Raw genomic sequence first — 27,028 nt, forward strand, 5'->3', positions numbered from 1 at the left:
AGATGACTGCAAGTACAGCACTGCCCATTTTTGAAACGCCCTAAGTGTTTTGAGGATTTTTTAACAGTGCAACCCAAGGAAACCTTGATGCCAACAAAGTGAAATGCATTCCATTAAATGAACAGACACACACACACATACATATACATACATATATATGCCTGCATATTATGTTTTTTTCACCAGCTGAGGTTGCTGTGTTCAGGGCACGATGGGAGGAGAGCCAGCACACCTATTAATCTGAGGAAACTGAGCCTGCATTGATAATCCTGCCAAAACCACTCTAACAGGACAGCAGGTCAGTTGGGAGTTCATTTGTAGCTCAGCTCGGCTCTGAAGTAGAGCCCCACTCTTAAGTCATGACTGAGATAGCCGTATGTCTATATACTGACTGATAGTAATATACGCTGTGAAGAGAAGATGAGCAATATACCTAGGCAATAAATCCCAATTATTGGGGAGGGGACAATTATTTCTTTGGAGATTTCTTGATTTTTAACAAAATTTTAGTCTCAGATTTATTTGAATTTAATAAATGTCAATATAGCACTAGCTGCAGAGGACTGCTGAGGGACTGGAACTTTGCTCTCTATAGACACGTACCGTTCATGTTTCCTTGAAGAAAAAGCATGTTTCTATATTTCAGTATTTCCAAATTAAATCCTATAATGCCATTACATTTTTTGTTCATGTCAGTTTTTCTACTACAAATTACATTCTGATTAATGGACTGCTTATCATAAAAATTACCTAGGGTAAATTTCTTAAAAAAAAAAAACCAAAACAAAGAAAAAAATCCCAAACTACTGCAAATTCAATACACAAGAACTGATGTTGCTTTTTAAAGTAATAAGCCACTTTATACAATCTTGCAATTTACATGAAAACTGGAAGTTGTTTGGGGCGAAAACCTGGAATGTTAGTTTGATACAGACACGTGTACTTGTGTGTGTGCACCTACCTCCCACTCAAACCTGCCTCAGTGTTCATTTCAGTAGATCTACTTTGAGAGAAAGGTCCCTCTCACTGCCTAGGAGACTTACCTCTCCTTTTTTTTTTAATTCAGGCAGATTCCCAGTAGCTTCAATCATTGTACAGCCATATTTTAAAGATAAAACTAGCTCAGAATAATCATTTGAGAAAACATGAAGGTTTAAAAAAGCACTTCTGCACATCATTACACAATAAGAATAAAAAAATAACAGAATTAAAAGATAGTTTTCCCCTTCAAATTAATCTTGTGAGGAAGCTCAAGACTCGTCCTTCTGGGGGTGCCAGAACAAAGTACCTGGCAGTCTTCCTAACTGGATCTTCTGATCCATGTGGAGACTACAAACCACCTTGCTTTCATTCAGATCTAACACTGAGCTGATTAATTTAAGCTAACTAATGAATCAAGAGCATACCTTTCTTTCATAGGGAAAAAGCGTTATTGGAGATTGAATTTGCTTTGATACTAGACCTAAACTAATGTCAGCATTCACAGCAGCTCAATGTATCTTTTGCCATTACTGTCATATGAAAAGGAAAGTATGGTTAAAACTAATGAAAGAATTCCAAAATGAGAAAATTATAATTAGCATTTTTAGACAGGCAATCCTAGCTCATCTTTTGCACCCAAGTATCTCATCACATTACGCTGAATAACACACATTTCAAATAAGCAAATTATAGATTCCACTTGCCTAGCACTTTCAGTCTAAGATCTTAAAACACTTTCCCTAAAAGTTTAAGCCTCAGGGCACAAGAGTGTGGTACGTATTATTACCATTTTATATGTGGAAAGTGAGGGATATCAAAAGTTAAGATACAGGAGGACACCTGGGGAGATCAGAATGAGAATGCAGTTTCCCTCTGCCTTAAGCCCAAGGTTACATTCCTTTTCTAGGTGCATAAGGGCGAGATGGGTCCACACTGCCAACATTACAAAGGAACATCTTCTGTACTCTGCATAGTGCAGAACAGAAAATCACATATTTTAGCTTAGGAATTATAAAACATAGGGGAAAACCATTGCTGAAGGTTACTACAGAGATTTTCTGTCTGAGAGACTGCTGTATTGCTACAGTCAGCTGGCAGTATTAATATTTGAAGATTGGCACACTGACTGCAGCTGTGCCCTCAGACTCTTCTGAGGCACATGCATTTTGATGTTTAACAAACTGCTCATTTATTTCACATCTTGCACGTAAAAAAAATAAATTACCTGGTTCTTGTGTAGAAACCATGGCAATTGCCTCCTGAGATGACACACACTCGCTAACATCTCCATTAAAAGGAATAATGACACTTTCCCCTCGCTGCTGTAGCATTTTCTCCAGCAGCTTGTCCAAATCATCACCTAGATAACAATGAGCAACATCAAATTATCTGGAAGCCGTTTCAGACAAATGGTGTAGAACATTACATACACACATGTTCTCACACAGCTGATGTTGAATCTGCGAAGGGGCAAGGGGCTGGGGATACAGGGAAGAGAGGGAGGGAGAATATTTTTCTCTTTTATTTACTGATTTGCCAGTTGAATGAATTAAAAAAAATAAAGCACAGCTGAATAATTTAATCTCTTTGCCTTTACAGCTAGCGGTGACGTCTGATGATTACAGAGAAACATATGCTATAAAACAACCTCTAAACAAACCTATAAAACCTATAAAAAACCTATAAATGTATAAACCAACCTGTGCTCGAAGCGCAAACAGGAAAAGACTCATGCACTTACAGGTGCCCTGCTGTCACGTTCAGCAATATAAACAGTGTTAAAAATGTTTTGTCACAGGGTGAGGAGATGAGCACTCCTTTACGTGCAGTGAATGGGGAGAAGGAAAGAACACCTCTCTGTGTAGAAGGCAGAGCTGTATTCCTGTGCACTTTAGCTGCTGAACAGATGACACACCAACCCTAAAGAAATGACTGTCTTGGCTAGAACTTCTGTTTCTTAGGATCACTCACCTAAAGACGTATTTTTGAAATGCGATGCCAGGAAACTAACTTTCCCTGTGATGAGCTCATAACTGATTTCTTTTAAAAATTCACTGGTGGTAAGCATGCTTTCTGCAAGTGCCCTAGATTGATATTGACCTGGAGAAGAGGGGGAAAAAGTGAGAGCGATCTTTAATACAGTGCACAATCAACACAACCTTTTCATCCTAGAGGTGTGGGGAATGCTGATCTTCAGTTATGGATCTCCACTGCCTCTACCTAGTAGACCAGGAGAGGAGTCTCAAGTCTATTTTGCTAGTGACGGAAGGATTAATTATATCGGTTTAGCATACCCTTTGCAAGCTGTTGCCCATGGTTTTGCAAACTTGAGTGACAAATGATATGCAAAATAAGCATTTGTACCTTAGATGAAATGGAGGATTGTGGTTAAATATGAAAAAGTAATTATCCCCAGCGTGAAAAAAGGTAAAAAATTGACATTAATGGTTTATCTGTCTACAAAGGAAAGATGACTAGTCAAAATTCACTTCCACCCAGACACACTCATGCACACACAAACATCACAGCCAGTCACCAATGCGGAATTTGAAAGCCAACGTGGTAAAAAGGATAAAAAGCATGTTCTGTTTTACAGTGGTCTGCAGAAGACTGTGGTCAATCCAATATTGCCATGTGAAATAGCACAGCTTTTACACAAAACAAAGAAAGACAAAATGACTATTTTGTCACTAGGTCACTTCAAGATAGTTTCTAAGAATAAAGTTTCAGGCCTCTCAAGGAGTGGTAATTTCTAGCACACAGCTATTTTTTTAGATCCTCATGGGCATCAGTACTGCAAGTCTCAATGGAGCAATAGTAAACTGTGACGTTGCAGTGTCACATTACAAAGGAGAATAAAAAGAACAAAAGGGATTTAAGAGCTGGAACAACTCTAGCAGATTAATTCAGCAAAATTTCATTGGTACTTGAAGCGTACTGCAAATATACTCACCTAGGACTACTACGCAGAATTCATTTCCTCTTATCTTTGATGCACAAATGGCAACAACATAATCTGGTAGCTTTTGCTGATGTTTCATTTCATTGAGAGACCTCAAGGTCTCTGAGATGCCCTCTGCCAGTGAATTCTGGGTAACAACCACGTGCACGAGGTCCCGGGACACACTAGCGATTAACCTAGCAAGCCAAGGGAGTTGACCTGGTGACACAGAGATACACTGTGCACTCATTTGCAAGGATCGCTCTCGCAGAGTGAACTCCTGCATAGCTTTCAACATGATCTGCTCAAATTCTTCCCTCAGGGGTATCTGGTCAGGACCTACATTGAAAACAAACAAACAGAAGAACAGTACCTCATATCAAAATGTTATTGAACCTGCAATAATCACATGTCTGTCTTGATCAGACAAGCTCCTTCAGCATATTTTTTGTATGTACAAAACCCATTCGCTACTCAGTGGAAATCTACCCACATGGTGTATTCTTGCTTTTTCATATTATATGCCTCTCTCCCACCATCTCCTTTTTTTTTTTTTTTTTTTTTAATAATGAGGTATTCCGTCTCACTCCTAGCTTTTCTACCTTCAGAAACCAGTGGGGAAAAAAAAGGAGTGGGAAAATACGTGCCTTTTGCTTGGAACAGAGGGATTAATCATGTAGCCTCTGTATGTTTTTATAGCAGAAAACCCAAATGCTTATCCTTGCAGTCTACTTGTAGCCACACAGTATGACAAAGACTGTCAAGTGGTCTTCATTTTGCTTGTTCTCATCATCCATACTAGTAAACTAAGCATGGATGTAAATAAAGATATTTAACCTCTCTTTCATTTTAGTTAAATTAGATTAATTTAGCAAATCTTCAAACTTCTAATGTTAAGAGGTATATGCAACTTTAGATCTACATTCCCCAGACATTGTAAACTGTATTGCGAACTTGAATTGGAAAACAGAAATATAAGCTATCCTATCTTAGCACCATACAGTTGGCTTGCAACCCAGAAAGCCAACCGTGTCCTGGGCTGCATCAAAAGAAGGTTGAGGAGGTGATGCTGCCCCTCTGCTCTGCTCTTGTGAGACCCCACCTGGAGTACTGCATCCAGCTCTGGGGCCCCAACCTAAGAAAGACATGGGCTTGTTGGAGCAAGTCCAGAGGAGGGCCACAAAGACGATCAGAGGGCTGGAGCACCTCTCCTATGGAGACCGACTGAGAGTTGGGGTTGTTCAGCCTGGAGAAGAGAAGGCTCTGGGGAGACCTTATAGCAGCCTGCCAGTACCTGAAAGGGGCCTACAGGAAAGCTGGAGAGGGACTGTCTACAAGGACAAGTAGTGATTGGACAAGGGGGGGCCCTTAAGCTGAAGGAGGGTCGATTTAGATTAGATATTAGGAAGAAATTCTCTGTTGTGAGAGTGGTGAGGCACTGGAACAGGTTGGCCAGAGAGGTTGTAGATGTCCCCTCCCTGGAAGTGTTCAAGGCCAGGTTGGATGGGGCTTTGGGCAGCCTGGTCTAGTGGAGGGTGTCCCTGCCCATGGCAGGGGGGTTGGAACTATATCGTCTTTAAAGGTCCCTTCCAACCCCAACCATTCTGTGATTCTATGATCTTTTTTTACTCATTCCTTTATCACAGTCAGTGGAATTTATTTATCACAATGCTATGGCTCACAATTACAGCTTTAACTGTGTATAGTCTTCATAGTAGGTTTAAAATGAAAGCATCAGAAATGCACTTATTTTGTTTGCTTTGTCTTGTAATATCATTGCGAGATTGCTCAGCCGATTTCTGAAAACACAGCAGCATTATCCTACAATGAATAATGTCATAATTTTACAGGAAAACTGAAAGGAATTCTCTGATATATCTTTTTTCAAGGAGCACTTTCATAAAAAATATTCTTATGATCTGTGATCACAGCCATCTGCAAATATATTTTGCACAAGTAGCAAGATCTGAAAAAATTATGCAAGACTATTTCATTCTTCTGTCTGCTTTTTTATCTTTGCCTTTATCTTACTCTTTCGCAATATACTGTGGAAGAAAGAATAACTTTTAGTCCTATTTTCTCAACTAAAAAAGAGGCTCACATGAATAAACTGTTAATTTATATGTGTATTTGTCTCTTCTCGTTAAAAACTTTTGAAGCTGGCTGCCCTCCAGTCATCTTTGATCTGCCTGGATTTTACAGAATGGGATGAAGGCTACAGTTCAGGGCAACTGTCACAATTCCAACAGTTTTAAGTTTGTAGCAATATTCAAACCAGCAACATGTTTTGATGCCCATGTTCTGCAGAATGTTTTTACTTTTCTCCTCATTAGGCTCTTTCATCTTACAGTGCTGGCGCCCATCTCCACATAAGGCCAAATGCAGAAGTATTCAGCTTTGCACAGCTAAGAACAAAAGCCAAACTAAACACCTGCTAATAAGAGAACTTCTTTATTCCGAAGGCACGGCACTCACTAGACACAGCTCAGCTCAGCTCCAGAAGCTTTGCACAAAGCCTCCTCCATTTTGCAGCAAGCATAGACTTGCTGCATCCATCTAAGGTTGGATTTGCTCATGCAGTGTGGTTCACTGACTCAATAAGTTTCAATAAATAGCTTATTTTTTAATTGGAAATGCTGTATCAGCTGGCTACATGTTTCTCTGAAGGAAATTCATAAGCTGCCTCTATCAATCTAGAACTGTGTGAAGCAGCTGGTTTTAACATGCAGACTCTACAAACTTTCCAATGAAGATGAAAACCTCAAATAACAAATTTAAACCCACTGAGAGAAAGGCAACAGAAAAACATTCAGCCTGTAAAAAACAAAGAAAACCCTCTGTCAGTTCTAACATGGCATCCAATGGACTACTGAGGTAGAGAACAATAAATAACGCGAACAGGTCACTTAGAGAATATTACAAGAGAGAAGATGGCCTCCTTCCTGTCTGTAACCGCACTGCATTGAGGGAGAAGAACGAAGTATAAGAACCCATGGGAGAAACCCATACAGAGCACATTTGCTCCCCAAATTACAGGGTTATCACCAGTTGTGCTTCTTTTGAAATGTTCGCACATTTCATACCATCACGTATTACAGATTCCCTAGCGGAAATCCAGTAGAGGAAAAGCAGTGTGCTCTTCACAAAAGTCATTTCACACTCCTCTATGATAAGCAGCAACTTGTCAAATACAGAAGTTAAAAGTGAGACTGCTGTGAGAAGTTTCCCAACACTATCCTGCATTATTCTTTAACTTCTAAAACCTTACTGTTAACACTGCTGCTTTTTACTCTAAGGTAGGGAAAAATGTCTGGACCTGCAATAAAAGAAAGAAAATGTGGTTTGCTGGTTTGCTGTCAAACTTCCAAAGGGTCCATTTCAAAAACATTTACAAGAATGAGATATTCCCTGAATCACTTGCCTTAGTCTGAATAACAAATGTGGTTTTCATGTTAACGGTGCTGTCACCAAAACAATGATGACCATCACACATCTGCCGGCATTTGTCACAAAACTGAATAAAACAGACCGAGTGTCCTTAGAAAGAGCTGTGATAACTGATGGTTTGATACCCTAAGCAAATGAGTTATCTGCATTGCAAATCCATTTTCACAAAGGTGACCTGGTCAATCCCCATATGGAGAGCAGAAGCAGTACCAGCCTTCTTCAGCCTGATGAACAAAGTAGCGAAGTCACACACACTAGATGGAGCCACTTACCTCTTCCACGCACAAAAATAGCCAGAAAACTGGCTCTGAAATGAACATAAAGAGGGTGGGGAGAAAAAAAAGACAGTCACAAATAAAAACAAGTGCTTATGACAAACTGCTTACCTAGTTGCACAAGATACTGAATAGTTAAAAGTATCATATTCTCCACACTTAGCAGCTGACTGCTGGACAAACCCAAGAGATCCAAATCTTTGTTTTCCAGTTGTGGAATCTTGTAGCAATTCACCAGCAAGGGACTTACAACAATATCACCAACATTTCCATAGAAATAAGGTAAAGTGCCATAACCTTTGAAAAAAGAAACAAACACACCCCCCCAGAAATTCACAAAATATGCCACTACATGAAATCTTGCACAATATATACATTTCCAAACTCCTCCTTAATGTTATCCTGCAAAATATTCTGCATCAGTGATTGTTCTTGGCATTCTAATTGCCTGCCAAATAAATGAGACACGCCTGTGATCCTTTGCTGTATTTTACAACAAGTGATCACATAGATTTGCAAAATCTAACAATAATTTCATACTAGCAGGATAATAATTATTGTTATCCAAATACAAATGAGAATATTATCTATTTGGGTCTTACCCTGACCTTTAAATACAGATTCTCCATAATATAGTGTACAAAAAAGAAAAATCAATGGAAGCAAAAGTACATTGATCTTAACATTATAAAAGCAGCATAAGTGACATTAGCATTGATTCAGCCACTGCGGTATTGCTGTGATTGATTCCACTTTTTTTGCCCTGTTTCCATTCTGTTTTCATAAACAGGTTAAATAAACATCAACAACTAAACATGCTGTTCTGTAAGGTAAAGCACACGAGCACAGGTTAACTCCTTTTTCCCTTGAGCATGTTTTCGTTTAAAAAAAAAAAAATTCCACGCAGATTTTGCCAAACCCATCCGTCTGGGTACATCTGGTTCTGCACTATTAATAGGACGCTGTTTCTCAGGGCCACTAACATTTAGCCTAACTGAGGACTTCACTGGCAACTCTCCAAGAGCCTAAGGGCTGCATTCAATTTGCACTTAAACTGATGACCGTAGGCACCGTCATCTTTAATAAGGAAGTGTTTCTCTGAAAACCGTTAGAGCACCATCCTAGAGCTTTAGAATTAGCTTCTAGAAAACACCACTAAGCAAAACAAACCGAAAGAAGTGTAACTCTATCCTTGGTGGTTTTACTAATACATGGCCCTGTTAATTCTCTGGGAATTGTGTGCATTAGGATTATCTGTGCAAGTGAGGACTTGGAGAACTCCATTTCTTCAGGAATGATAAATTATTCCATGGACTGCATTCATAGGCATGTTCTGTTAACAATGAAGCTACTTTACAGGACCATCTGTATGATCCTGGACTGAAAAGAGATTTAAAGAGTCCAAAAATCACTCATCAAAATTTTGGCAGTACTAGCCAACTCATCTTTGTTACATAATATGCCCAAGTAGCTCAGCTTGAAAGGGATATTTACATCATGAATCATACTTTTAAAGTAAAAGCAATGTCCTTCTAACAGTTAACAATGTACTTTATACAGCTAACAGATTTTAAAAGCCTGATCTGTTATCTCGGTTGCTTACAAGAAGTATGGACTACAAAAGACAAAAAGTTAGTATCATTCACTTCTGATTAGTCAGTTCAAATCAATCTTCTGGTTCTCATGCAGAATCCCTGGGCTTCAAGATCTGGACTATAAATGCTGCAGGAAATATTTGCTTGTTTTGTAAGTTGTTTACACTGGAAACCTATTTTCATCACATGGAAATATTTCTATTCTTGGATTTTACAAAAATCTTATTTGTACAAAGCTTCAATTTGGCCTGAGATTTTGTATAAATTTGACCTAGTTGTGACCCGTTTGCAAATCAGGTTCTCCAGAAATCGCTTAACTTCCAAATTTAAATGTTGAGCAACTAAAGCAAACTATCCGTGACAAACTTACTTTGTATTGTACTGAATCCCAGAACCAACAAAAAGAAATCAAAAATTCCTTTCTCTTAGGGGAGCGTGCATTTATTCAAAACACAGCATTTGATTCCCCAGGGTAAGACTTACCTATCAGAATCACTGGTCTGACTCCCGAGTTATTCAGCAGGTTTTCAGGAACTATTACAGTCTCCCCTGCTGGGATGGGTTGAGGCTGTAAAATTCCAGTTAACATGGATTGAGGAACTGGGGCTGACAAAAGAGGCTCTATAAAATAAAGAAAAGAGAAGCTTCCATTATTAAAAGGCTCATACTGTGATTTGACCGTATGAACAAATAAAAAAAATTACTGCAGATCACTAACTGTAATAAAATTCAAAAGGTCTCTGCATTTCCTGCTATAGTTTTAAGTAATTTAAATTAAGAGCCCATATCCTCCTGTAGCCCCACCCCTAAAATAAAACTTTTTCTGACCACTGTATTGTTGGTGGGAATGAGAGAGGAAAACACAGGTTTGAATATGCATCTTGAAACAAAGCCAAGTACTAAGCCAAAAGGCCACCTCTAAGACGGAGGCTACCACTCAATGCTGCCTCTCAACACAAGGGAAGAGACTGCTCCAACTTCTGACCTCGATTCACGTAGATAAGAAAAAGAAATACAGGCCAAAATCTCAAAGCTGTCCTTAGATAGTTGCTAGAAGGATAAAAATTAGGCTTTACTCATGAAAGAGGAAAAGCAGCTTTCACAAGTAAAAAGAAACAAAGTGCAAGAATTTTGTAATCTGTCATCAGGTTTCAGCCTGAGGTCTGCTTCAGAAGTTTCTCGGGCTTCATTTGGTGGTTTGTAACAGATTTTTCAAACAATGCCATCAACCAAAAAGCATCATAGGCAGCATGAATGAATGCATGCATGCATATGTTTTAGGTGTGGAAATTGTTTATCCAACAGCAAAACATACTATGAAAGACTCATGGAAAATGGAGTACAAGCAAAGGTAGTAGATTTGTGGAGACAGACTCAACAAAAAGGAGATTGCCTTATGTCGCCTATCCTCGCAGATCTCTGAAGCTAGAAAGCTGTAAAAGCTGTGATTGATTTGAGATGCTCAAGTAGGCAGGCCTGCACTATCATGTAATCCTTCTTCCCATGATGAATATGTCTGAAAATCAATTCCAAAATATCTCAAAAACAAGTCCTCTAGTGCATGTTGACAAATTTTTTTTTCCTTCCTTGGATGTTTATTGTCCCACTCTACAGAGACAAGAATAATTGCTTATTCCCCTTTACAAAGTATTCTGAACCCCACAGCTGTAAAGCGCTTAAATAGTGAACGGTTTTGTTGATAGCTATATAGAAAGAGGTACCTTACATGCATATTGATGAGTAGTCACACAAACTCACATTTAATCCTATTTCATATCATGATGTTACATATCCCTCTCATAGCTTTTCCATGTACAACAGACATCTGGCCTCACAAACATTATGCTTTTAACTGAAGATGACCTAGTGGACATCAGCATCCTTTGTTAGGCCAAAATTATATAAAGCCCTCGTTCCTGTGCAGGAACCAAGTGTACTGTTTCTGTAGCACGCCACACCAGACTGAGACACAACACTCAATGTGAAGGCTAATGGAAATTCTTCTAATATGTTCATATATCCATACGCCTGCACAATTTTAGAAGAACAGAGTTATATCTAGGGCACTTAGCTTTGGATTCTTACTAATATTATTCACATCTTCCTTTCCTCTCTCTCCCCCAGTACTTTTGCTTTCCCATTGTCCCATCTTAGATTATGGCAACAAGGACCAGGCAATCATGTGTGCTTTTCTGAGGCATCTGAAAAACTCTCCATGGTGTACTTAACTACTTCAACAAGCTCAGTTATGTTTTCTGTGCAACACTTAAGAGAAGCAGCACAGGGCTACTGGTCTGGCTCAATACTGCTTTTACAAACAAAATTGGTATGATTTAAGTTTTACCTGTTCTTGTCGAAGGCCGAATTGTAGGAACAGGTACTGCTAAACCAGGAGGAGGGACTGGGGACCCAGGAGACCATCCCCGGTGACGTTTCTTTGGTGGTCCAGAACTGGACATTGATGCTGGGAAGGAAAGCAAAAAACCAGTTCTAAACCCCATCCTCCCAAATGACCAGATTCCAGCCCACATTGCCATTTCACGTTGGTATTAAGCTGGTATCACACCACAGAGAGCCAGAGGTTTACACCTAGATTTGCACAAAGCCAGAGTATGATGTGAAAAATGTTGTTACCTGTGTTAAAAAATACAGCATTATCATTAATGGTCATGACAAAATCCAAATGGATCTATAAAGACTGAATTGCAGAAACAGCTATGATGGGAAGAACAAAGTAACGAATTTCAGGCTCAACAGCCAGTGCAGCTTAAAATAAAAGAACAGGGTGTTTTTCTTTACCTTGGTCTCCAGCTGCAGAGCCAGGGCTTGGAGATGTAGAGTGAGGCATTGGCCGAGAGACTGTAGAACTCAATACACTATTTCTTCCTCCATTAGCATTTCCATTAGCAACATCGTTGGCACGTAGTGAAAGAGGAGCTGAGTATAATAAAATACAGAGTGTGGGGCTTGAGACAGTCTTCAAAACAAACAAAATAATACAGCCACACACAGACACAAAAGAACAGGGAAAGATGCGTGACAAAGAAACATACTCCAGGGAAAGCATGAAGTATACATGGCAGAGAATAATTTGGGCACAGGCTGCAAAATCCTAACCTTGAAACGGGGTCTCCAGATTTCAGGGTGAGGAGGATAGGTGGAAGAAAAAATCCAAAACAACCACCAACAAAATAAAATAGAAAATTACATACACAAAAAAAAATATTGGGAAGTTTGTGACACTTTTTTAATACTGAAAATAAAAAAAAAATGCACATCATTAATTCAGTTTGTAAAGATTCCTAAGCCACTTTGGTGCATCTGTACCTTTTACCCTCGGTGATCCATGTGCCGTACACAGTAATTCACTACATGGATCTCATCTAAAGCTGCAGCAAAGGAGACTGGGCAGGGAAGACAGGGCAGTTTGCTGTATACAAGTATACGTGGTCTGAGCATCACTGAGGCAAACCATGCTTAATTTTGCTACCTCTGTATAAGACAATCCTCCAGTCCCAGCAAGTCCCACCCTGGCAGGACCCACTATATCCAGACCACAAAATGAACAACAGCAGAGGATCACAAGAAGTTATCCTCACACTTCTGAGCTCCTTCCCGTTCTTTTTCAGAGCCTAATTTTTGCAGGAAAAAAAAAATGGCATAAACTGCATAGAGCAGACATGGAGCCCAGTGGGGACTACAGCTCCTTGCCATATCGGTCAGCTCCACGAGGATTTAGCTCCCAGGAACACATTCCGGGAGCAACAGAAGGAGATGGTGCCGCAGCTTGCTGATGTCAGCTGCAACAGAAAGAGTTTGAGATGTGGGTATTTGGCTTAAAACAACATAAGGTGGAACTCTCCAGCTGCAGTCCAAATAAATTCAGGCACAAGATTCTCAGGTTGCCAATTAGCAAAATCTGAGTAACATCACTTGCCCATTGTAAGCTCCCCATTTGCACTCTGAGTCAACAATTTGGCACGGACAGATATGGTGGACGTGGGTCAGTTACAGAAGTGGCTGAAATGGTGGGAAGTCTTTTCAGTGCATGATAAATTATCTTTCTTACACAGGTATGGAGGGGAAAAGGGTATTTTACACAAAGAAATGTTAATGATTCATTAGATACAATGTAATAATATTATGTATATATAACAATATATATTGTATAAAATAGCAGATATAATACATCATGTATAAAACGTAATGCACATGTGCATATATAACCAAATAAATTTATGTTTTTTCTTATTCAATCATACTTCTCTGTAATAAGTGTGATAATTATATTTTTTCATTGCTTATAGGACTAACCAGCTAACTTAATAAACAATCAGAATATCACAGCCGAATACCAGTGAAGGATTTAGATGCCACAGTTGAGGTTGGTTCTAATTTATTAAACACACAATACAGAAATAAATAATTAAAATGATTTAAAAGTTCTTTAAATGAGACTAAATTCCATTAAATGTATCTGAAGGAACTATACCTGTTACAAATGCAGAACCACACACAGCTCTCAGTTACTCAGGTAAGAATCCATGTCATATCAAGAGGTGACTTTTATGCCTTCTTAGACATCTTACAAAGTGCAAAGAGGGATATGACATACACTTTTACCAGAATGTCAAATCTGAAAGCCAAGGTGTGGCTCAGTTTGGGGCCAGTAATGGCCATGGAAAATTTCTGTGCAGGGGACTGCAAGAATACGAGAGTTTTGGAGAATGGTAGTGAATGTTTTCCTTTCCTTTTTCCACCAAAAAGATTATTCTCTTATTTCTTGGCTATTAAGCTGGTAATTCCCTTGGCTCTCAGCTGTCCTGGAAAGCAAAGCCATACCTGCAGAAAATGCCTTTCCTACAAGCTGTACTGACAGAGCCAGAGGTTTCACAACACTCTTGTTCCGGGATGGGTCTTGAGTTCCACTTAAGTTAACAGCAGAAGATGATTTTGCTGGACTGAATACTGAAGAATCTGAGAAAAGAAGTTGTTTACTTAAGTAATGATTAAACATTATATATGTATGCATGTATATATAAGTTGTATTATATACACATGAACAGTCATATACATTTATCTAAACTCATTCCTGCATACAATGCAAATAATTTTTTTACACTCCTAAGAAATCACCATGTATTGGTATTTTTAGGACTTGTAAAAAGTATTTATCTGGGCATTTCTATAGAATCTCATAATCTACAGATTGATCTCTTTCACAATATTTTGTAATCACATAAACTCAAAACATATTTTAACTGTCAAAAGGGCTATCCCATTGCTCCTCAAAATACACCTGTGGGATAGGCAAGTGAACACAGCTATCCCATGTTACAGATGAGAAAGCAAAGGTAAAGAGCTTACGTGACTTGCCCCCAGCAAGCATAGGGAACAAGCACTGCAATAAGTTGCCTAAAACGATTGTGGAATCTCCATCACCTGAGATTTTCCAGAATAAGTTATTGAACCTCTGTCAGACACAGCTGAACTTGACTTAGGGCAGAAAAAAATATCAAATACATAAAATCTCCTTGCGGCACGACTGTCTATAAGGCTATGAAAAGTGTATGTCCATTATAAGTCTGGGTAGGAAATGAAGAGTATCTGAGTCCAAACTCTTTGCAGGAATTAACAAACAGCAACTCCTTAGAGCACTTTAGCAAGGCTGAAAAATATTAGCCCTATTTTGTAGATGGATAAGCTGAAGAACAAACAAATACTTGCCCAGTATAAAACTGTAAATCAGAACTGATCCCAAACCTCTCAGCACATAGGCCCCTACTTTAACATCAGGCATGTAATATCTGCAATTTACTTCAAGAAAAATTCAGTGTTCGGACACTAATACACTGACAAATCCAAACTCTCATAACTGGGGTGAAAGAATATTAACTCAGCGTTTGTCCAGAAAGTAGTTTGCAACAAGTAGGCTAAGTTCACCTGCAGATGTCCTAGTAAAACAGCCAGGGAAAGAAAACAGAATGTAAAGACCAACTTGATCTGCCAAATAACATTCACCCTCAGGCCCCAAACCATTTGGCAAAGGACGGTGGGGAGGAGAGTCTGCTTTGCCAGACGGAGTAACAGGGATGGGGAATGAACGCAGAAGCCTCTGCTGGTGCTGCTCCACCAGAAAACCTTGTTCACGTTCACAGGAAATATGCTGGACGGCTAACAAAATAGACCACCGAGTCAGGTGCTTTGGAGGAAAACGCTGGTGTCTCATTAAATATGATGTAGTAAATATGTAGTATTAAAGTTTTCCTCAAAGTAAACTGTCCAGAAGCTTTAGGGGTTGTGGGTTTTTTTTCTCTCTAGTTCTAATATATTTTCTTGAAATGTTATCTATGAACGCAGATGTGGCTCGTATATGTTTAAGTATCACACTGGTACCTAAGCAGGACTTGTAGTACCACCAGTTATTAAAACTGTTCATCTTTCTATTGTTAAATGCTGCTTCCAGTTGCTTAGCACACTTTTAACACCTGAATTGAAGTTTTCCCTTGTGTGTCTGCCTAAAACCGAATTTTTTATTCTGTTCAAGGTTTCAGTCATTTTTGCATTGCCAGTCGCTTCTCCTCTGCAACACAACTGCATCTTCCCACACTGTTTTGAAAGGGGGACCCAACACCTGATTGCGATGTCATGCCCACACCGTACTGTCAGCTTTAACTATAGTATTTCAAAATTCTCTTGTGCACTAATTTCTATCACAGAATTACCATTTCAACACAGTACTCTGAGCGCGCCCACAACTGTCTACCTACACGTGTCTCTTAGAACTTGTCTATTTAGAACAGAACTATTTACACAACTTTAAAAGGAAAAAATTGGTATGAGATGGCAATAAACTGAAAACAATTTCAGAAAGCAACTTGCCAGTAAGTTCTCCTGTTCTAAAACGACCAAGAATTCAACTCAAAGTACAGTTATGCAGAGTCTAGGAGGGGAAAAGTCAGACCTCTATCCTAGGCAACACATGTCAGAATTCACGCCACCAAAAAAGGTGCCCTCCCCCCTTCTCCGGGTCACAGGGGATTCATATGTATGCATGTGACATTATCTGCACTAGAAGATAACCATAGGAGGAGATGAAAAGGTTTTGACAATCGTGACCTAAGAGTACAAACAGTGACACACAGAAACACCAAGCAGACTGAAAATCTCAGCGAGTGATAAGGAGAAAGCAGTATATAAAAGGTGTATCTATTAACTTGGCAGGTACAATAGAAGACAAAGCTGTGTAAATATTGGATCACTTGTCATTTCAAATAAATAAGTTCTGATGCATCTGCACAGTTCTCATGCCAGGATCTGGAAGCCAAGGGATCATGCAATGAAATGTGGATGTTTAAATAACACTCTGATTTCATGTTCACCAAAGCTGAAAGCATACAGCTTCCTAAACAGAGACAGGGGTGACCACATGGGGAAAGTGTCTCTGAACATACCGATCAGTGATTACAACTTCGTAAGAATGCGTATGTTCAGCTTTTGTTTGTTATTCCTTTTTAACATACTTTGTAAGTGGAAGAAATATTTTTAAAATCTTGTTTTTTCATCTGCATTTCATACTCCTCGAGAGAAATATATGTTATGGTACATACCTATCAACCAATTATGACAACTAACAGAAAGTTTTCTCCTGTTTTTAATTTTTTGAGAAATAGCACAGACACAAAAACATAGAACAGCACACATGAAGCTGCAATAAAGCAATAAGAAAAAAGCTCAAAGAAAAGCACCTTGGCTATTTGCAAAAAATAAACAAAATTAAGATGCTGCTGCTTTGTCAGCCAATGTCCATTTGATTTTAGTAGCTTCTCCTTGTTTAAGTATGTCATTAATGGCTTTCTAGAACAGTTATGAGATGCATCCTAGCTCACATAACACAAAACCACTGGATGTGTATGGGGAAATTGCTATTCTAAGTACACCCTTGTGTGACATAAAATATAAATAAATAAATAAGCAAGCAAGCAAATAAATAAAAGCTGTCCCCCTAACCTCAAAAGGAGACAATTTTCCTTTTCAAGACAAATAATCTAGTCTACATACTAAGTAAACACCTCCCCATAAATGTGTAATTCAAGATTTTTGAGATCCACAAAAAAATAAATGAAACAAACACAGGGAGACACAGAATCAAATAAATTAATCAAAAAATCTTTTAATACTTTTTAATCGACTATTCTTATGAAGACTAAGCTAACCTTCAGCCTCACCTGAGTCTTAATCTTTCACAAAGCAAATTTTACAAGGCACCCTCCCCACTGTAACCTATACACGGCTTGAGGGAAATATCCAGTTGTTTACAGCATCCCTGAACCAACAACATCTGAAGTAACTTACCACCCCCAATGGTTATCTTTATAGCACTTTCAGCTCCTACCTGTCTGAGTGAACCCTGATTTGTATCCATTAGCTGATCCACCCTCTGGGGTCGTGGACGGTGACACCGAAGAATTTGGTTTAGCAGAGAGGCTAGCAGCAGATGATTGCCTGCTTCTACATTCTGCAAACGAAGCAGCTACAGTACATATTAACAAGGCCTGCCTTCCAGGAGCGAAAGTTCAGCAACACGGTGGCGAAAGGTGACAAAATGTTAAAAGCATACATACAGCACGTACAACAAACAGCGGCAAATGGCAGCATTCAATGAAAATAAAGCTCTCGCAGTTTAGTCAACTTTGTCTTCTAATTAAGAAAACCTCCCTGGGGGCCACTCAGAGGGCCAGGCAAATACAGACCAGATGCTGCAAAATGGCAAGCACTCCGTTCGCAGCTTCCAAGAGATTTTAAGGTATTGGACATATCCCAGGAAACACTCAGCGACTTCTGTGGCACAACCTTTATACAAACCGTCATATGTTGCCCTTTAAAAGGAGAAATTGTGCTGAATCCCAGATTCTTAGTATACCTCCACAAAACCTTCAGGGAGATCTCAGTGCTGTGAGCGTCTGTTTGGATGAAAACTGAGTTGAGGGAGGAGAAAGTGACCTTAAAAATCACACATTAATCCATTTTTTTAACTGAGAGCTAATCAGGTTTTGTTTGACGAGGAGGGGGTGTTTAAGAGCATTTCTCTTCTTCTAATTAGGCCTTTAAGGTAAGTGAAGGGTTACCAGATGGATAGTATCAATATAAGGATAGATCCTATCAAAATAATGCCCATGAGGTCGATTCTTAGTCAATTTTCTAAACTTTCATGGGTGCTCAAAACACTTGCATTCAGCGTATAACCAAAAGTGACCCCAGTATCTGCCTCTTCCGCACCTTTACATTTCTGATCAGAAGGTGGTTTAAAATAGTTTTTCATGTGCGTGACCCCTGACAGCATTTACCAGGGCACACACCAACCCCAACTGCATAAGCATCAGGCAGGGGTTTCAGAAAAAAGATTCCAAAATTAAAACAAGGTTCCCTTCTTCTGTATTTGGAACTTCAAAAAGAGACTACCAAAGTAAATCTTTCTGTAGTATTTTTGTGAAAAATGCAACTGAAAAACACATCCACTCTAAAGCAGTAGTTAATTATACTCGTAACTGAGAAAAGCAGCTGAAACCAGGGTCCCTTTGAACCACAAACTGATACAGTACTATAATCACTCATACAGCTCGGTGATAACCATCTCTCTCCGGTGTCATGCTGCCATTTGCATGAGGATGTGACTCTTCAGATGCATGTCAGTCCTCCTGTGGAGCTTCTCGTCTCCTCACATCATCCTCTTTGGAACAACAGGCACCACATCGAACTCCGTCTTTACTGAGTGAGACCACAGTCTGCATATACACCAACTTAGTAGACAGCGAGTAGGTAAACCATTCTCAAGGATCCTTGAGTCTTTGCATGGCTCTAGCTCCAAAAACCTCCGATAACAGACCCCATGGCTACCTTGCCTTGGGGTCACAAATGTCATCTCTTTAGCATGTAACAATACTGCACAGGCTGCTCTGATAGAGGGTAAGCCCAAGTGTGAAACACACCATAAATGGCAAGAGTATGCAAGATTTCTCTTCTTTTGCTGAGATCAGTGACCTGAGCTTTCTTAATCTTATGGCGTGCTACCCATCCTCAGGCATTAGACAGATTGAATTGCACCTGCTAAGATGAGTATCAGTGGAAAGCCAGTGTTGGAGCCCTGGCTGTGAGTCATCTTGCTTCAGACACAAAAAGAATCAGCAGACTGAGCAACCTTATTTCTTCTACCAAGATGGCTGCACATCCTAAGAAGGGCAGATTTAGGACTCCCATTGAAAGTATGGGGAGATGGAGGAAGACCATTTACGACTGCATGGTTACTATTAAGACTTAAATAAACCTCTCTGGCAAAATCCAGAGTTCAGTGAAACCAGTGGGAATTTTTCCTTCACGCAGTAAAGAAAGCCATCTTCTACAGTTCCTTTTGAATGCACACATTTTCAACAGCAACTTTCAATTTTTCATTCAACATCACACTAATGCAATAAAAAAATCCTAAGGGAATGGGCACCTTTATTACCTTTCCAGCAAATAAGGGGTCCCTTTGATAGTACACCTTGGGAACTTCTTACTAGGTAGTACTTTAAGTGCTTCTGCTTCTTTGGCTGAGTGGTTAATTTCAGGTTGATATGATTGGAAAACTCTGTGAAGTACCGAAATCCTCTTTCTCCACAGCCTATACAATTCCCAGAAAATCCTGGAAGAATGAAGCAGAAGATATATGTACAGATTAAATAACTTGTGCTGTCTCCTAGGAATAAAGGCATTTTAACCTACCTGCACATCCAGTTCAGAGCAACTGGAGACCTCCTGACAGATTCTGTAGATTCCCTGCTCAGCACATGCGTGTCAGGAAGCAGCCAAACACAGGCAGATTTTAGTCTTAGCTTTTCTGAAAGTCTTCCATCTTTCTAGGTCATACTAACTTATGCCAAAATCCTACCATCAATTTTCCACTCCACACAGTGCAGAGAGGAATAAGTACTTGGCAGAGGGAGAACTATGATGCCAGGCTAGGAAATTTCCATAAAGAAAAAAATCTTTTTTTCCTACATTAAAAAAACATGGGTTCCAAGCTCCATGCATCTCTCAGAACAGTGGCTATAATGCATAGTAGCCACTGCAACTTCACGTGACTAAAATTAACCTTAGTATCTAATAAATTTTATCTGAGACTCCTTACACAAAGCATGTTCCAAGTAAGCTGGACCTTACAGCTTATTAAAGTCTTAAAAGCAATTGCTGATGTCAGGATTTCATGGCAAACATAAGGAGTGCTTCAGAATGTTTTTAAAAACCTACAACCTCTCATGAAAGATTTAGGAACAAAGGCAGAAGACTGCTTTTCTGCAATGTTTCTGACATGGTTTCACAGACGGGGATGAAATGTGGTGTTACGGTCTGGAGGACAAGGTCCAGACTGAGGATTATAAGCACCCTTGATTTCCATTGCCATTTACAACTATGTTAATGGGAATGTTACATATAGATGGCACTGGTCTAACATCTCCCAGAACAAAGCACAGGGCATGTTCTGAAATGGGCCTGCCTTAAAATCTTTGTTGGTTGAATAAGCCATTATCTAATGCTGAACAATTAAACTCCTCTGGCTTACTTGCTACTCCACTCATCTCCGAATTGCTTTAAACCCTTAATGAAGAAATATTTTATATTCCTTCTGGAACATCAATAATGATTTATAATACTGCTGGGCAGATTAATACCTAGTAGAAATGCTTTATTTTGGTGGGTTTTTTCCATTTACTGATCAGTTCAAGATCTGTAACAGAACCATTTTTTCATCCTTACTACTATCATTATTTTCCACAATGCCAACTACCTTGGAGAACACTTGTTCCCACTCTTACCTGTCAGCCAAATTCATAGTTTTATGAAAAAAGATACTCAGTCTTTTTGACAAAATGCATTTTCCACAAAACTCTTATTAATTAGGCCATTGTCTTTAGCCTTACTGTGCCTCATTATCATCTTTCACCATCATGTTGCTGAGGATGCCAAGAAGTCAATTTCTTCATCCTGTTTCTCCTGGAACTGAATCAGTCCTTCCCTTCTCCCTTGCAACCCATAGGAACTATTGGTGCATCTCCATAGTTGCCAGAAACAGTCATCAGGGTCTCACAGAGCTACCAAGTCCATTCTTTGCTCATAGGTACCAGCTACACAGGCCCAGTGGCATTTAAATATGTAACATCAGCAATGCCAGAGCAGAGTTGTGAGTCATTAGGCTCATTATCAAATTATATCAGACATGATAGATGGATACAAAGCTGGGGGGGAGGCTTATCAACAAAGACAAGTAGTACCACATTTAATCAGACTAACCATCTGTTTGTCTATCAGATAGTTTTCGTTGACCTGCTCTTGACACTTCCCCTGCTCAGTGGGGGAGCAGCTCCTCTGAGAATGACAGTATACATCAGAGTACCCCACAATCCCACATCCCCAACCAGACCCAGCAAAGGCTTGTCACACCACAGCTCCCATCTAACTCAGGCCAGGGGGATTTCTGCCTTAGGTCCAAAGGTTTACAGTGTGTAGTAGCATATTAAATGTGTTTAAGGGAGAAATAACATTAAAGCACGGAAGTACAAAAACGAGGTGTTTTCAGTAGTTATGCAAAATATTGCTGGTCTGGACCAGAATTTGAGCAGTGTGATTAAATAAGGGCTTTTATGCTTTATTGTAATTTCTTCCCTGTTGAAAGGTCTTTCTGAATATATTCTAGGCAGCACAATGACTGGAGGAAGAAATGAGAGAGTAAATTCAAAACAGGCTAAAGGAGCCAAAATACATTCAATCACTTTTACTAGCCTGTTAAAATGTGTACCAGTTATGAGCCAGGCAGGAAATTTAGGTGCACATATGCCTGTCTTCAATCACCAAGAAGCATTCTTGTATTAAAATTCTAAAGCTCATAAGCATAACCAATTATGACATAAATGCTTGGGGGTTTTTCCCCTATCTATTAGATTTTGAGAAGTAAACAGCCCTCAGAGCTCCTATTGAGAACAATGGTCCTGGTGGAGCCAAGGGCAGAATTTGTCCCTTAATCCACAGAGAAATAGATAGCTCATCTTCTACAGTTGCATGAGCATATTTTTTCTTAAATGAAAATTCTGAAAGCATCAGTAGGGATAAAGAGTATGTGGATAGTTAATATTTAAAATGCCAGGGCTGCAATTGACTTCTGCCCACACAGAAATCACCGAGCTTCGACTGTGGTTAATTGTGGAATCAGAGACTTGTTTTAAAATGGGCTTTTAAGGCAGGTTCAGCTATGGATTTAATTTAATTACAACAAGCCTCAACATATTTCTAATAGAAGGTCATTAGCTGAAATGACTTTATATAATTTTGAACTGACCTTTTTCACTGAATTATTATGGCACGAAGGGAAAAAAAATCTCTTACCTAAAAGTGCATTTTTTCCATGATCATCTGGCAAAAACCGCTTGTCAACAGCGCAGACTAGAATGTGCTCAGGAAGGTTAGGAGATTTGGCTCCTACTAACAGGAAGCCTGCTGGGATATCAATTTGCTCCATGCACAGCGATACTAACCGTAAATCCTTGCCTGCTTGACAAAAACCTAAAAAACAAACCAAAACAAATGATACATCTGAACAAGATTTCATGTAATTTTCTTCATCAGTTACAAAAGCAAATGGGGCTTCACAACTTGATGCTGTAACTGGGGGTTTTAATGTATCTTTTTCAAGGGAAATAGAGGAAATGGAGATAGCATCTCATCAGATCCACTAGCTCAGGGTTTCAGAGACCATAGATAACCATTATTTTAAAGAGATCCTGAACACACTCAGGCAGAGACATAAGTCACTAAAGACTAGACATCAAATGGCTCAGAAACTCAATTTTTCAAAAGCATTCAAAATAAGGAGGAAAGTTTGTGATTTTGTAAGAGAAAACAGCTCTTAAAACATGCCAAAGAATAATTTTTCTTTGCCAAATTTTAGTTTACAGTCTTTTCAAGAGAACCAATTTTGTCTTTATTGCTTGTAACATGCTGGCATTTGTACATAAACATTACTAAGTAATACAAAGGAACGATAACGATGACTGAAGTTTAGTACTAACTACTAAAGGAAAATTATTTTTAAATCTAATTTTTAACTTGTCTGTACATTTTAGGAATTCCAGCAAGTATAATTCACTGGTTTTAGAGCTGTACACCATGTTTTCTGTAAATCTCCCATTAAGTGCCTTGAAGTCTTAATGGACTGCATGACTTCAAGTCTCCAATTAGTTGGGTTTTTTCCCACCCAAATACACATATGCACACAAAATAAGAACATAATGTTGGTTCTTGTGCTACTGGTCAATGTAGGGCTACAGCCAGCAGCAGACGTGGGCAAAACTGGGGACTGGAGCGACTGCTGTTCCACGTCCTGCAGCGAGCAGGTGGCAGGCTGGGACACGGAGCCCAGAGCTTTGACCGATTACCGCAATGGGGCCCTGGGGAGCTCAGGACTCGTGGCGAGCTTGGCAGCCATGCACCATGCAGCCATGGTGGGGATTTTCAAAAGGTTGGATAGGACAGCTTAGAACAATTACGGGAACTCTGGAGGTCCAGCTGGTCCAATCTTTTGCTCAAACCAAAGCCAACTCCAAAGTTAGATTCTTTTGACTAAGTAAACTAATGACAGTATTCAAAGACTCTTCCATTAGCCTCAGCACTGGACTTACAAGGAAGCAAATCACCCATCACTTTTTTTTGTACAGCTCCATCATATTATTTTTATTGAGTAATTTCTACTTTCAAGCAAGGAAAAGACAAGTGTGAGAGACAGCAACAGTCCTGTGGCTTCCTCTGCAGGAAAAGATACGATCACACTGGGCTTTCTGACTTCCCTTAGGCAGAAGTCAATGAAGCACTACCAGGTTTTATGAAGAACAAGACTCTTATGTTGTGCTCCCCTACAATTCTCACTTCTCCAGCTGCAAGATCAGTGCTACAGTCTGGCCTCACAACTCTCCCAGGAGCAGCTGGCAGAAACGCCCCCTATTTCAGGATGTCCAAAGACATCTCACATTCATCCACTAACCATCTCTCTCTTGCTACAACCATAGAAATATCACAACATAGACAAGACATGCATGCATCTGCATGAATTAATATTTTGAAATAAAGAAAATCAATATAATAATGTGTTCTAATACTGTTCTTAAAAACAAACATATGAAACTAGATTTGAAATTATGGTAATATCTAGTAAGACTTCGGCTATTAATGTATTTACCTACACTTAATTTAAAATATTATTCAAGTAGTCTATAGTAGTAACAGAAATTGTAAGGAAAAATCAGAACACTGGAGAAAGACACTGGCTAAGCATCTGGAAATGCAATGCGATCACAGCTTAACCACGTGTCATCTCAATCATTATTAATATCTGTGTCTGCACTCTTACCTACTGCACTAAACCCTATAGTTTAAAACTTCAGCAAAGATGGTGAAAGCTAATGTTGTTTTTTTGTTTTTATCTCAGAACTGTACCAGGCAAAGCGCATGCGCAAAATGGAATGCACAGAGTCAGCTAGCATGAGCTTTCCGGCAAGCAGCAGCTTGCTGAAAACAGGGTCCGACACAATTTCAGTCTTGTACCTGCACCCACAATCTGCTGAACCAGTTCTTGGCTGAATGCTCTCTTCAGTTATTCAATCAGCTCGGTCCCAGCAGCAGCTCATTGGAGCTGAAAGTTAGCTTGGACTCGCCCCTCACACATGCCGCCGTCCAGCCAGTGAATTAAAATGAAGGGCCTAAAGTTTTTATTTACAAATCTATGGATTATAACAATAACTTACCAATAAGAAGTTACATATGTTTTAGGGAAAAGGCATTAAACTCACATATTTAAAGCAAAATGTATCATTTTCTGATTAGATGTAATTTGATTTTCATACGTTAAACTCTTTTTAAGGTGTATTCCTTAGAAACATATTGATCCTAATCAAATGGAAGCCTAGGTACCATCCTAAGTATTATCTACACTCTTCAACGTAATTTAGAAAGAAACAATTGCAGATAAATCTAGGAACAAAACTCCTTTACGTTCAAAATAGAATTTGCTTATTCAAATGCTTATGCCATTTGGGTACTACGTCCAGAATTTTCAAAACTAGCCTTAAATATTTAGGCATTCAAGTGAAATCTGAGTAGCTGACATGCTTAGAAAATACCACTCTACATCTAGATTTAAAATAGAAAAATTACCCACTGCTGACAATGTGGGCAAACAGGAAATCTGCAGATAAGGATTATGAAACAGCAAGTACTGTAAGATTTCAAGACAGATTTAAACCTGTGCTTTTACATAATTACTCTTTAGCCTTGTCTCCACCTAAAAATTTTCAGGAAATGCCCAGAAGCACAAACACTGACTAAAAAGAGGCTTTTGAATGAACTGTTAGCAACAGCAATACTAGAGACGGAAGCAAAGACTCTGCTATCATCCAAGGAATGTAGGGAAACCCTAAGAAACCCATCACAACATCTTAAGTTTATAAGCATTACTCTGTAACATCTTAGCAGTACTCATTGAAACAAACTGATGTATCTCAGACTGCCATCTCAGGCAACAGCAGCCTCTTACCTGAGAGACCTGACTGGAATCTATTTAATATTTCCCACCATTTAGGATATGTAGGACTGTACTGGAGAAACGCTGCATCCTGCCTAATCTGCAAACAATACCTAAGATTCACACCCTGTATCATCTCTTACTCCACCCAAAGTGCTCTCAGATCCCTTCCATGCTCCCCTTCTTCCTCCTTGCACAATCTCCTCTGGCATCTTTCTCTACTTTGGCTGGCGACATCTCTGGATCAGAGGTATGTATGTGTAGACTGGCTGGCCAGCACATGCCTTTGTGATGTTCAGGCTGTGTAAGTGGAGAGCTATGATTATTTTTCTGCCCCAGGGGACATTAGTTTTGGGACACTGCTGTCATCCAACCAGCTCCTGAACTTCCAAAATCTTGCTGAAATTCCGTTCCTTTAGTACCTCTACCTCTCTGCCAAAAGTGGCAGAAAGCAGCTACCAGCTTCCTGACAGGCAGCAGAGCAACTGCTGAAACCTCATTTTCCGAGGAAGCGACACAAGCAACGGGGCTGGCACTCAAAGTAGTTTCCTCTGGCTCCCCTTCTGCAGAGGAGAAAGGGATCCCGATGGGTGAGGAGCACAGACAGACCCTCAGAGCCTCCGGCCGCTCTTCTCTCGTTTATTTGACATCTGCAACAAGAGAGCCAGGGAGGGCTGTGGAGCTTGGCCAGGTACAGCCAGGGCTCCCTTCCACCAGGAGATATGGAAAGAATGCAAATCTGCTTCTGTGTAGTAAAAGTCTTGAATTTTCCTTCAAAGACAGACAAGCAGATGGTATGTTCAAGAGCCCTTTGTTATCCTTCTTTCCCTTGGCTTTTGAGCCTGCAAAGCACTCTTCGAGTTTTAGGTTCCTGCTGCTGTTTTTTTTAACTGAATGAGAAAATTCCACATACAAATCATTAATTTGGAAGCAAGTAAATGACTGTGGGGAGAAGAAGGAAGGATTAACCCCTTTCTCATGTATAGATATCTAAAATTGTATTTTTCTAACTAGCAAACGACAGAGAGACCCCAAACTTTTTTCTTTTTTCTGTTTTACATTATTTTTCATTGCTATTTAATTATCTGTGAGAGAGAACCATTCCCACATTAGGAAAGACAAGACATGATGTCTCTGTACAAGCAGAACTTGTCCTGCCCATGTTTAAGATTCAGAACATGCAAAA

General features: G+C 39.5%; 1 protein-coding gene across 8 annotated transcripts in view; it reads right to left on the reverse strand.

Moving 5' to 3' along the window:
* The window catches only part of GREB1L (GREB1 like retinoic acid receptor coactivator), a 143,110-nt gene that overhangs the window by 32,259 nt on the left and 83,823 nt on the right, over window positions 1–27,028 (reverse strand). For 4 of the 8 annotated variants that reach the window (XM_054815849.1, XM_054815850.1, XM_054815853.1 and 1 more), the window contains 11 exons: window positions 22,656–22,832; window positions 19,744–19,920; window positions 17,635–17,757; window positions 14,082–14,216; window positions 12,039–12,176; window positions 11,584–11,703; window positions 9,723–9,860; window positions 7,756–7,941; window positions 3,935–4,261; window positions 2,953–3,081; window positions 2,207–2,341 (listed from right to left, as the gene is read on the reverse strand). In XM_054815849.1, the coding sequence (XP_054671824.1) occupies window positions 2,207–2,341; window positions 2,953–3,081; window positions 3,935–4,261; window positions 7,756–7,941; window positions 9,723–9,860; window positions 11,584–11,703; window positions 12,039–12,176; window positions 14,082–14,216; window positions 17,635–17,757; window positions 19,744–19,920; window positions 22,656–22,832 (1,785 nt within the window). The remainder of the gene's footprint in view (window positions 1–2,206; window positions 2,342–2,952; window positions 3,082–3,934; window positions 4,262–7,755; window positions 7,942–9,722; window positions 9,861–11,583; window positions 11,704–12,038; window positions 12,177–14,081; window positions 14,217–17,634; window positions 17,758–19,743; window positions 19,921–22,655; window positions 22,833–27,028) is intronic. The other 4 variants (XM_054815856.1, XM_054815854.1, XM_054815855.1 and 1 more) reach the window with 2 other exon arrangements.

Source organism: Grus americana, chromosome 2 (genome assembly GCF_028858705.1).
Source record: "Grus americana isolate bGruAme1 chromosome 2, bGruAme1.mat, whole genome shotgun sequence".
Lineage (NCBI taxonomy): Eukaryota > Metazoa > Chordata > Aves > Gruiformes > Gruidae > Grus > Grus americana.